The 12,718-nt window shown below is 44.0% G+C and overlaps 1 protein-coding gene across 1 annotated transcript in view; it reads right to left on the bottom strand.

Moving 5' to 3' along the window:
* glrbb (glycine receptor, beta b) overlaps window positions 1–9,527 on the bottom strand; it is a 215,513-nt gene extending 205,986 nt beyond the window's left edge. The window contains exons 1-2 of the mRNA XM_080199669.1: window positions 9,187–9,527; window positions 8,342–8,490 (exon numbers count right to left, since the gene is read on the bottom strand). Coding sequence (XP_080055795.1) covers window positions 8,342–8,463 — 122 coding nt within the window. The 5' untranslated portion in view covers window positions 8,464–8,490; window positions 9,187–9,527. The remainder of the gene's footprint in view (window positions 1–8,341; window positions 8,491–9,186) is intronic.
* Between the last annotated feature and the right edge of the window lie 3,191 nt (window positions 9,528–12,718).

Genomic DNA, 12,718 nt, shown 5'->3' with positions numbered 1-12,718 from the left:
AGAAAATCTGCCATCCTTACCTAGTCTGGCCTACATGTGACTCCAGGGCCACAGCAATGTGGTTGATTATGAACTACCCTCTGAACAAGGGCAGCTAGGGAAGGGCAATAAATGCTGGCCAGCCAGCGCTGCCCATGTCCCACAAATGATTAAAATAAAAATGTAGTGCTGCGTTCTGCAAATAAACCAACTATCAAGAAAGGATTTGTGTCTTGTTTCATCTGTGGCTAAACGGGCCATCTAAAATGGCGATTTGTAAAGCACTCTGGGACAATTGGGCAACAGCTAAAATGACAGGCTGCAGCCTAAAACAGGCTACAACCCAGACGAGTGAATACACAGGATGTGGGTCATCTCCAGGATAAAAGAAACTTTCTGGTCAAACTGGGTGGTTTACCAGACACAGGGGCGCTGTAACCCCTTATTTGGGACAGAGGTGTGTATTCTACGTGCCGCCAGCATGTACAGACATGGCTGTTGGGGACACACCCAGAGGTTGGTGTGGACTTTATCAATCAGGGTGATCAAGTCCTGATCGACTAATTGGCAATGGCCAAAAGGGGTGTGAAACCCAATGGGGTATAAAGGGTGCCGCGCAACCAAGAATCTCCCTCTCTCTCTGACCTCACGAACTGGCTACAACAACGGTGACCGTCGCCAGCGACAACCAGCACAGGGAGAGCCAGCACACCCGAGAAGGAAGGACGACCAAAGCCAGAGTGTCAGAGCAAACCAAAGGACCAGACAACGCAGAGGACGACTGAGACCAACACACAGATAAATGCCAGTATCTGCTTGGGTACTTGCCAGTCACGCAAAGTTAAGTCAAGGTCTCGTATTGGACTTGAATTCTAGTATTTTTCTGTAAAATAACTTATGGTTGGTTGGGTGGGTGATTATTGATTGTGTGGGTCTAAATAAATATTGGTTGAACTAACAATAACTTGCAGTTATTTGTCCACCATATAAGGGTTAAAACAGACTGTGCGGCAGGCACAACACATGCTTCACCAACTGACCTGAGATCGATTTAACAGTAATTGCAAAGTTCACTCAAGGCAGATTCAAGCTGGGTACAGTGGAACATTAATCTGCGGAATATTTACGGTCGCCATGCATTCTATGGTGAAAGATGGAATAGATTCAATAGAGACATTCATTTCAGCATCCTCCACATCTAGGTTCAATAGCCAGATCTTAAAAAGGAATTTCTCCATCTTGTAATAAATATAAAGAGTCGGACACATAATAACCCAAATGTCAGGCAAAGCAGCAATAAGAACTTTGTGGAATAATGCTCCTATGTTGTTTACCTATTGTTAGTGTATTTGCAGGCAAGGACATTTACATCACTGAAGGAGGCCATTTGTCCCATCACGTTCATGCTGGCTTCAAACAGAACAAACCACTCAGTCCCAGTATCCTGGTCTATCAATGTTGACCAGCAAGTTTATTTCTCTCAGGTGACCATCACATTTTTCTTTTGAAATGACTGACTGGACAAGATTTTATTGCCTCACTCATCCCGAAACCATATATCCTGGCCAAGGTCAACACACCTTTCCATGTTCCAACCTTTGCCTGCTCCCATTCCCGTGGCAGGCATAGTGGTAAACTTCCGGCCATCATGTCTGCTGCCACCACTCTCACGGACAATAAGTTCCAGCTCATTATCACTCGCTGCTTAAAGAGGTTCTTCCTCACATCCTCCGTGAATCTCTTATCCAAAGCCTTAAATCAGTGTCTGCATGTCATTGTACAGTCAGCTATTGGGAATAAATTCTCGTCTACTTTTTCATTATTTTACACACCTCTACTAAATCTTCCTTCAATCTTTTTTGATTCATGGAGAACAACCCCAACTTCCCCAACCTAACCTTGTAGCTGAAACCCCCCCATCCCTGGTAAGTCTCCTCTACCCTCTACCAAGGACGCTCACATCCTTAAGGAAGTGTGATGCCTAGAATTGGGAGATAATACTCTTAGTAGAATAAGCAAAGCTTTATAAAAGTTTGGAATGACTTCCCTGTTTCTGTACTCAATGTATCTACTTATGAAAGCCAAGATCTGACTCTTACATTATGTCCTGCCACCTTCAAAGTTCTTTACACTTACAACTCCAGGTTCCTTTGTCCCTGCACAATTGGGGTGGCACAATGGCACAGTGGTTAGCACTGCTGCCTCACAGCTCTAAGGACCAGGGTTCAATTCCTCTCTGTGCAGAATTTGCACATTCACCCCGCGTCTGCATGGGTTTCCTCTGAATGCTCCGGTTTCCTCCCACAATCCAAAGATGAGTGAGTTAGGTTGATTGGCCATGCTAATTTTCCCCTTTGTGTCCCGGATGTCTAGGTTAGAGGGATTAGCAGGGTAAATATCTGGGGTTACGCGGATAAGGCCTGAGTGGGATTGTTGTTGATTCAGTTTTGATGGGCTGAATGACCTCCTTCTGCACTGTAGGGTTTCTATGATTCTTTCTATGATTCACTCTTTAGAACTATGCATTTAAGTGTATATTGTTTCTCCTCATCCCTTAAATTCAAGCTACACTGCTTCACTAAGGTTTAACCATTCCCATGCTCGACATAGGGTCAATTATGGAAAAATATCACTGGCTAGATTTTTGTTTTAAATGGTCCCGATCTTGTGGTCCCAACAGTGGTGAATGCTGAGACATTTTACACAATTGAAGTCCACAAAAGCACTACAGGTTCTGGGGACCATCTTACACTAGAATCTGGAACTTGCAGTTCAACAGAAATGACTCCATTGAAGCCACACTGATGTTCCTGCCAGGACCTGTCATCAGCTGATTGTCCAGTTATGGATTTATTTAGGGCTGCTCCTAACAGGTGTAAAGCCTACTTCAGGAGCACAGTCCTAAACCATTCCCAGAATTACTGGCTGCACTCAATACCATCCCACACCTTCTTTGGAACCCAGTTCTCCATGCACCCTTCTCTCCCAGCTCCAGGCACCTTTCATCCTGCTTCCCATTCTCCCTCCACTTCCTTGCTCAACTGAAGTTCCTCCTCTTAGCCCAGCAACACCAGCTCTTCTCACCACACGAACATTGGCTCTGCTCACCGTGCCCCCACTCCGCAAAATCCTCTGGCCTTGCTCACTGCTCCTCCTCCCACCAGTCCTGCAAGCCAGCTCTGTGACTCCTTCCTCCGGCAGCATCCTCAGCTCTTGTACGACATCGAAAGGACTGGCGAATCAGGGATTTTGGCACTGAGGGAATGGAGGTTGAGCAAATCTTGGGGAACGAGGGACATTAAGCAAAGTTGGGGGAAGGGAGGGAGAGGTGGAGAGAACACCACTGGGGGGTTGCGACAGCAGGAAAGCAGAGTCAACAGAGGGGAAGAGAGGTGAGCAGAGCTGAAATGAAGGGAAGAGACAGAGGCGGGGAGGGGCTTGACCTGAGCTTATTTAGTACTCAGTAGCAATCAATCATCCATAATATCTTTCTCTAGAAGACATTTCTTGCTCTAATACTTCATTATCAGTGAAATCTGATTAATCTTTTGAATATTGGATTTAAACAACTAAAAGTCCACAGTCAGATGAACTGATAGTATATTACTGCAGGGAACCACCAGCATGAACATATATTCAAAGTATACACAGATTGCATGGCAGCAAATCACAAAATATACATGGCAGGCCTAAACTTCATTAATGGAAAAAATCTAGTGATTTTGTTCAATGGCATTTATATCTATCCCCTGGATTTCTGAGCACAGTGATTAAGTTTACCAAAGGAACAGTTGCTGATGTGACAAAAGCACAAGATAAGTGTAGCTCTGTTTAATGATTTACTGGGCTAGTTTATATGAAGTTGTGGTTCCAGGATTGAATTTCGTCTATCTGGAATCCACATCAGGAGACTGAAACCAGTAGAGCCCAAAAGATTTTCATGCACAAATAGAAGTTCAAAGGACAAAGGAAAGTACAGCACAGGAACAGCTCCTTCGGCCTTCCAAAACTACATCGATCATGTTGCCCTAACTAAAGAAAAAAACCTTCTGCCCTTACTCGGTGTATATCCCTCTATGCCCTCCCTATTCATGTGCCCATCCAGATGCCTCTTAAATGTTGCTACAGTGCCTGCTTCCACCACCTCTCCTGACAGTGCATTCCAGCATTCCCTGCATGAAAAACGTCCCCCATACATCTCCCTTAAACTTTCCCCCTCTCACCTTGAACCTGTGCCCCCTTGTAATTAACAATTCCATTCTTGGAAAAAGTAAAGAAGTAAAAGTTTATCATGCTGCTATGTAGGCACAATGCACCCGAAGGACAAATTGCACCCTTTATTTGAAATATACAAGTCTAAGTCCAAGTTGTGCTTCCTAAAGATATGAGGTTATTTTAATCAGTGGGATTGCAGCATCATGTATCATTTGTTACTGTTGTCATCATGGAAAGTCTGACAACACCAGGTTTTAATCCAACCTATTTATTTGATAATATACTCACAAGCTTTCGGGTTAGTCCCTTCGTCAGGTGAATGGAGAGTTCTGGCCTCAGACAGAGCATATAAAGCACAGACAGTTTAGAGATTACTGATTAAAATGCGAATCCTTACACCTAACCTGCTGTTCAAGACCTGAAGTGGCTGATAATGTGAGTGGAAGGAGCACTGATCACAGTTTAAAGAGATGTGTATTGTCTCCAGACAGTACAGTAAGTGAGGTTTTGCAAACCCAGGCAAGTCACGGGGGTTACAGATAGTGCGACATGAACCCATGTGCTTTATATGCTCTGTCTGAGGCCAGAACTCTCCATTCACCTGACAAAGGGACTAACCCGAAAGCTTGTGAGTATATTATCAAATAAATAGGTTGGACTAAAACCTGGTGTTGTCAGACTTTTCACTGTGTTTACGCCAGTCCAACGCCGGCATACCCACATCACGTCATCATGGAAGGCGGACTAGGCAGGATGGAGATATTTATTTCAGACAGTTCTGAATACGTGTAACAAGCTATCTTCCAAAGCTGTATTCACTTTGACACAGAAGATTCTCATAGCTGAAAAGGGGTGAAATCGTATTTCCCTGAAGCCCTCACAGAGGTCAAAGTTGGAACACTGCTGCTCCATTTGGTGAAAAATATATTCCACTGAGGTACACTTGTAAGGAACTGATGGACAAAGGCATCAGATGTTTGGAAACTACAATGTGGCCCTTTGCGTTTTTCCAACATTTGCACCAACTGGTTTCTGACATCACAAACAATTGTTAGAAACTTGTGGATTTACAATGAAACACACAGTACACATGCACAGGGACACAACTCAATGGGGGGGTATGGCATCGGGGGAACTGGCCGATGTCTGTGGGCATCAATTAGAATCTGAAAGCCCTGCATCAACAAATACAAATGTGCCTATCAGCCGGCAGTGCAGAACAACATCAGACTCTGGTGAAGTCCTCTTAGAGGGAGAAACAGACTGTTCCGCACATTGCGACATGCATGCAGAGGCAGAAGATCCCATCTTTTACTTTCGCAGAAAGAGGTTTCTTGACCCAGGGTGAGGACAGGCCAGCTAGCAATAGCTGGCAAATTGCAAGTGAAAACCATGAACTAAGGTGAACCAGCTTGTCAGAGGTGAGGGGAGCAGGTGAGGCATAACTCAGCCCAATCCAGGCTGAGGGCAGGAACAATGAGGCACCAAATCATGCCTTATAAGGACATGATGAGTGAAGCAGGAGGCTGCCTTGAAAACTCCAGGAGAATAAGGTTAGTGAGATTGTGAGAATGGGAAAGTATGGTGGGGGGGAGGGGAGGAGGAGACTGTGAGCGGATGGGGCTGGGGAAGAAGTGTGGGGGGACAGGGAAGGAGAGTCTGTGAGGGAAGGTTAGCCACAATTGCAGACTTGCAAAGGAGGGAGAATGTGTGAGGGTTGGTTTGCATTTTGGAGGGAGAGAGAATTTCTGAAAAGGGAATGGGCAGAAGAGTAAATTGAGTGTTGCCTGAAATCCAGAATCACAGCTTCATAGCTAAAAGATGAATTCAATTTTTGCAGAGCTTAAATTAGCACGGGATTAACCATGCAAAAGCCTATTCTCTCAGAAAATTCATGAAAATCAAGATTAGTTCATCTTGAGCAATATGAAGCAAAACTATCAGTCAAAAGCTACAGAAGATTGAAGGCAAGGCAAGAGGATGAAACTAGGCAAAAAGACTATTAGTCATTTTACTTTAAAAAGTTTGAAGTACTGAACAATGTGCAAACCGTACATTCATCCACCAAAAGTATGGGTAAGTTATTGGAACATTTAGACTTGCCATTTTCCAGAGATACTACACCACATGCAAATGTTGAACAAGATGTACACTTTGAAATGGCAATGGAGCTACAAGATATTGCTGATTCTTCTGTTGATCTGAGGGAAGAAACCTACCCTGAAGAACGGGTCTGATTTAATGGCTGCAGCTGGTCACATGCTGATGGTTCTAACCACCATCAGTCTCAAGACTGGCCTTCAGAAAGTCAGTAAGAAGTCTCACAACATCAGGTTAAAGTCCAACAGGTTTATTTGGTAACAAACAACACGAGCTTTCGGAGCACTGCTCCTTCGTCAGGTGAGTGGGGAGTTCTGATCACAAACAGGGCATATAAAGACACATGCTCAGTTTACAGAATACTGATTAGAATGCGAGTCTTTACAGTTAGCCAAGTCTTAAAGGTGCAGACAATGTGAGTGGAGATAGCATTACGCATAGCTTAAAGAGATGTGTATTGTCTCCAGACAGTCTCCAGTCTGGAGTGTGTGCCTTTATATGCCCTGTTTGTGATCAGAACTCCCCACTCACCTGACGAAGGAGCAGTGTTCCGAAAGCTAGTGGTGTTTGTTACCAAATAAACCTGTTGGACTTTAACCCGGTGTTGTGAGATTTCTTACTGTGTTTACCTCAGTCCAACACCGGCATCTCCACATCATGATTACCTTCAGAAAGTCTCCAGGACAAAGAATGGAGTTCAGCAGACAGAGCCACTGATATTGGACTTGGACTCATTGGACTTACATGAATTTCTTTGATTTTGTGAGAGGAACTAAGGAAGTTAACTTCTGAACCTGAATGAGACTCTGAAATATACTGAATGGCAGCGTATGCGTCTTGTTGATTGGAATATTTGCTCCTGCACTGAACCTGCCCATCCTGTGCTGCACTGATGTCACTGGCTGCTTTTTCCATCTCGTTTTTCATCAGTAAGTTCCATGTTTGCTCCCCTCAAGACACACATCACAATATTCACCACCTTTACTGTCACTGTGACAAGAAGAAAACTTGGATTTCAATTCAGCAATTAATTATATGGGCGTGTTTTTACAAGATAAAAAACACTAAAGCAGTGATCAACTTATGTATTTTAGTTACTTCTGCCTTTGTGTACTTTGGGACGAGGGTGGGCAGGGTCGGGGCATGATATTGTTGGGGGGGAGCAGAAGTTAAGGGGAGCGCAGGTCCTTACACAGCGTAAATCCACCTGATATGTAGAAATTATGTTCTTATGTTCTTATGTTAAATTGATCCAAAAGAACTATATCTAAAAATGCCATAGCAACCCCAGGCTACTTATATCTATTTTTATCCCATTTTAGCTTTCTCTCTCTTGGAAGATACTGAAGGAACATTGTGGGATTTCACAAGGGTATATTTCTGGGACTTTTTTTCAACTTTATTTGCACCTCTTTCTAAAGAGACAATGGGCTTATGAAAAATCAGGAAATCCTGTTTGTAATCAAGGACACAGCACGCGACATAATCACCCTGGCACTATTTCTCCGAGACTTCATGACAGAAAATGTGGCATTAAAAAAATTTAAATATTTCTCAGTGAAGACAGAAGCCCCGAAAAATGGTCATCATCCAACAGCATCCAACAACACGGTGACACAGTGGTTAGCACTGCTGCCTCACAGCGCCAAGGACCCAGGTTTGATTCCTGGCTGTACAGAGTCTGCACATTCTCCCCGTTAGCGTAGGTTTCCTCTGATTTCCTCCCACAGTCCAAAAGACATGCTGGTTAGCTGCACTGGCCATGCTAAATTCTCCTTCAGTGCACCCAAACAGGTGCCGGAGTGTGGCGACTAGTGGATTTTCACAGTGGCTTCATTGCAGTGGTAGCGTAAGCCTACTTGTGACACTAATAAATAAACTTTAAAAACTCCATACTTTCCCTGCATTATGCAGTAAAGCTGCACGGTATTTGGAAAAGAGTTCAACACACCTGAAACCACTGCCTATCACTACTTGAGAAGTGCCTAAATTAAAAAAGCACAAATACCCATTTTAATACAGAGATGAAGAAGGAAAGATAACATACGATGGACACAGATGCTGCTTCTTCTTTGACTTTCCTTTCTTTGAAGACTTATCGCTGGACAAGCCCAGTTCAATCCAAAAGCAGAAGATAGCAAAGAGGAGGAATTTCTTGATCAGCTCCATTCTTAAGTGGATTGGTGTAACCCAGTCCTAATCTCGAACAGGGGAAAGAAAAACAATCAATATTAATCCTTTACAGGAGCTCCATTTTGCGAATGATAAAATAGAGCCAAAGCAGATTTAAACATGTGTATATGCGTCTGCACGTCAGAGCGTGTGTACAAAATCAATGCCCTAACACTACAACAGTCCACAGCTCAGGACAGTAAATTATATTGCTGCCACACGTAACCACTATTGGATCTGAAATCTTCAGACCGCATTCATTATTTTTATAAAAAAATGCCCCGTTCAAACTGTTAGGTCTCAGCGATACTCTGAACCTATCCAGTATTTATTTTCAGGAAATGATGATATTTATGTTCCAAAATTCAAAAGATTTTAAAAGCAGTATAAATATGTACATTTAATGTATTACATTTTGTTGTGCAGCACACACACACGTATAACATTACATTGCAATCTATGAAGAGGCACATTAAAGTTGTAACTGCGGTGGGAGCACTCTGCATCGTCTCACAGATTTCAGCCGCTTTTGTTATCAACAATCCTCCTGAAGATGAAGCAGCAACCGGCCAGAGCCTAGAGGCTGTGGGCATCGCGAACCAGCACAACATGAAGCAACAAGACAAGGGCGATGGTTCCCCTCACCATCAGGCACTCTCACATTTGTGGCGTGCCTTTTAAAAATATACATATAACAATCGGACTGTTTCCTGGACTCACCCAATGCTGGTGAAATTCCTTTATTAACGCAGAGATCTGTGGACTCCCCCAGAATGTGCCTTGTGCTTGTTATCCATCAGCGACTGAGAGCACTAGACTTTGACCGCGCTGGTAAAGCAGGCAAGCTGCAGCCTCACTGGCCTGACCTCAATCCTCCCACTGCATCCTCAATCCGCTGCACCATTGACACACCGGCCAGTATTATTGTGTTAAAATGTATCTTGTGGATGACATGTTTTTCAAGATGGAGGAGCAAAATATGCACCTGCTACATGCGCAGTAGTCCCGTTCCAGGGAAATACATCAGGGGAAACAGGCAAAGCTGCAAATTGTGGAATCTAGATTCCTTTATCCCGCCTTAGATTTATCCGGGGGGGCGGGGGGGGGGGGGCGGTGGATATAAAATAGGACACGTTAAGAAGCGTGGTAAAATGGTGATCAGCAGAGCTGTTTGATGTTCTTCCGGAATTACCCTTGGGCCCTTTCCCTCTCCCTTATAGCACAATTCTTGATCTGAACAAAATAAAGCAATGCTGACATGACTATACTACATTATTTTGATATGCCTGAACTGCATTTGTGCACAGGGCTGTGCTTCTCAGGAGTGCGTGCAACCAAAGCACAGAGAATGAGCTGTTAAAACTTCTGGCACTATCATGAAATCCTTGTTACACTCTGCATGACTTCCAGACACAGGTTCTCATGACCCAGAACCTTATCGTCCATGTAAGGCTGTTCCCAGAACATTTTGCTTCAGTCATTCCTTTGGGGTGATCAAGGCATTGGGCTGGTAAATGGGATTGAGTGGGAAGTCAGGGGCAAGATTCTCTGGCCTTCCAGCCACGTGTTTCCTGCCAGCAGGAGGTGGTGCGTTATTTGCTCGTGGCGGGATTCTCTGGTCCTACTGCTGTCAATGAAAATTCCCATTAATGTCACCCCAGGCTGGCGGAAAACCAATGGGTGGACTGCCGGCGGAACTACAGCATCCTGCCAGTGTGAACAGGCAGAGGTATTTCACATATGTTGGTGCAGACTTGATGGGCCAAAGGACCTGTTCTGGACTCTATGATTCTATGAAATTGGATGTTATTTCTTTTCTTATTCAGGCCTCTGTTACCGTATATTGATGGCTGCATCACTATTTAGCCCAACTAATAAAAAACACTCACTTCACTTCCTATTTCCACTCTTCCCTTGCTTTCAATTGTTACATTTCCAATTCTCCCCTTTCTCAACCTCTCCGTCTCTATTTCTTGGCACTTAGCCTAATCTGAATGTTGACCAGGTTTTGCTGGATGCTGGCTTTACTATTTTGTTACCTGAGGAACTGTAAATGGAATTAAATATTGTGCATCGATCCATGAACACTTCCACTTATGCCCCTACGTTGGATTGAAGGACATTGATGAAGCAGTTGAAGATAGCCTGAGGAACTCCTACAGCAACGTCCTACAACTGGCATGGTTGACCTCCAATAACCACAACCTTCCTCCTTTATGCCAGGTATGACTCCAGTCAGTGGAGAATTTTCCCCTGATTTCAATTTTGCTGGGGCTCCTTGATACCACATTAGTCAGCTGTTACCATTGATGTCACTCTCATCTCACCTTTTGAATTCAGCTTTTGTTAATACTTGAACCAAGACTGTAATGAGATCTGGAGCTAAGTAATCCAGAACACAAACCAAGCATCAATCAGCAGGCTGTTGTTGAGTAAGTACTACTGTCAACACCATCCAACATTTTTGCTGTTGCCAGAGAGAAGGTTGATAGGGAGGTCATCAATTATATCATATTTTCCCTTTATTTTGCAAAAAGGGCATATGGAAGTATTGGGTTGCAATAACTGGTGAGCGGGGATTAACAATAATGGATGCTTATTAATATAACTGAACAGCTCTTACTTAATGTGTGTCTGCCTGTGATCCAGGAGAACTCCTGCATTCCCTGACATGTGACCACTTTTGCACTCACATCATCTCAATATCTACATGACCACCTGGTCTACATCTTTTCTATTTAAGTTGGGACAACCAGTCATACTGAGGTGTAACGATGCAAGAAAACATTCACAAGTATGAATTATTTATAACTAAAATATTAAACAAGGTTTACAACACATAACTATTTACAATGTGCTGAATACTCATTAAATTGCTGCAGCTGGCGCATTGCCCATTGTGGCTTCTTCCTCCCCCCAGCCCTCCACCTTTTCAAACAAAGTCCATTTATAAGCTCATTCATCACAGTCCTTGAACTTCATGTCTGGTTGACTCGGTTGTAGCAGTTGGTTGTACTTGAGATGCCCTTGGATTGGTGTCTTCAGTTTTAATGGCATTAGGCGTCCTTGCACTGTACCCAGTGGTGCAGGGCTTGCTGCGTAGGCTCTGAAGAGACCTCCATTTCCATTAGTGTGGAGGATATGGATGCATGGAGTATCATAGTGGTTGACGGTGCTAGTTCAGATATCTACAGGAGGTAGTATTGGCTTTGTACGTACTGAGCACCGTCCAAGGGAACCACGTAGCTGGTTGTGTAGCATGATCATGTACCTCTTCCGCCAGTTTGTTATGGCCATGTGTGGGCTGGTTTCTGACTAGTTGACCAGGTTCTAGGGACAAAGAGCATTTCAATACCTGTTCCCCCTTTATCACCACAAATGATGGCAGACTCTGACTGCGCATGTTTCACAGACCGAGGAATGCAACATCAAAATCTGTGTGGTCTTGGGCATATTTCTCAAGTAGCTGCATGGCTGAGTGCACTGCCCTTTCTGCCAGGCAAATGGATTGTAGATACAGTTGACTGTTTATGATGTGCTTAAAGTCTCATGCGTATACAAAGTCCCTGACCTCTCCGAAAATCATAGAACCCTACAGTGCAGAAAGAGGCCCTTCGGCCCATCGAGTCTACACCGTTCACAATCCCACCCAGGCCCTACCCCGATATCCCTACACATTTTACCCGCTAATCCCTCTAACCTAAATGAACTGACAAGTGTTGTCTGTCATTATGCACTGCGGAATGGTGTGTGCTGAACTATCTCTTGAGCTTGCACATAATCATGTTGCTCTTCATGTTTAGCAGGTGGTCAATTTCAAATCAACTAGATTATAAAGCAACTCGGACCAAATGCTGCTTACCACTCCATTCAAAGATACCAGCCACTCTGATCAACCATGGGAGGTCCAGGACTTCATATAGGTGCAGTTGTTCCTCGGTTTGATGTGATTTGAGCACGCTACATGAAGCACACCTGGATACTCCTCTCTCTCCATGTATATATTGAAAGCCAGTATAGGATTCCTTTGCCCTGTAGCAGGCAGCCTCCACCTCTGAGTGACCTTGGTGGAGTTGTTGGGTATAGTACCTCTGCTGAGAGCTGGAGATGATGAATTGCTGGCTACACAGTATTAGCCCATCTTGTATAATTAGCTCCTCTCACAGCAAGAAGAATTTTCAGAGCTCTTGGGGAAGCCCCTTACTTAGAGTCACTGAGTCATAGAGTTTACAGCATGGAAACAGGCCCTTCA

The sequence above is a fragment of the Carcharhinus amblyrhynchos genome, chromosome 1, assembly GCF_965287045.1.
Source record: "Carcharhinus amblyrhynchos chromosome 1, sCarAmb.v2.hapA, whole genome shotgun sequence".
NCBI classification, from domain to species: Eukaryota; Metazoa; Chordata; class Chondrichthyes; order Carcharhiniformes; family Carcharhinidae; genus Carcharhinus; species Carcharhinus amblyrhynchos.
Note: the sequence above shows the minus strand (reverse complement) of the source record. Positions and strands in the feature narration are given on the sequence as shown.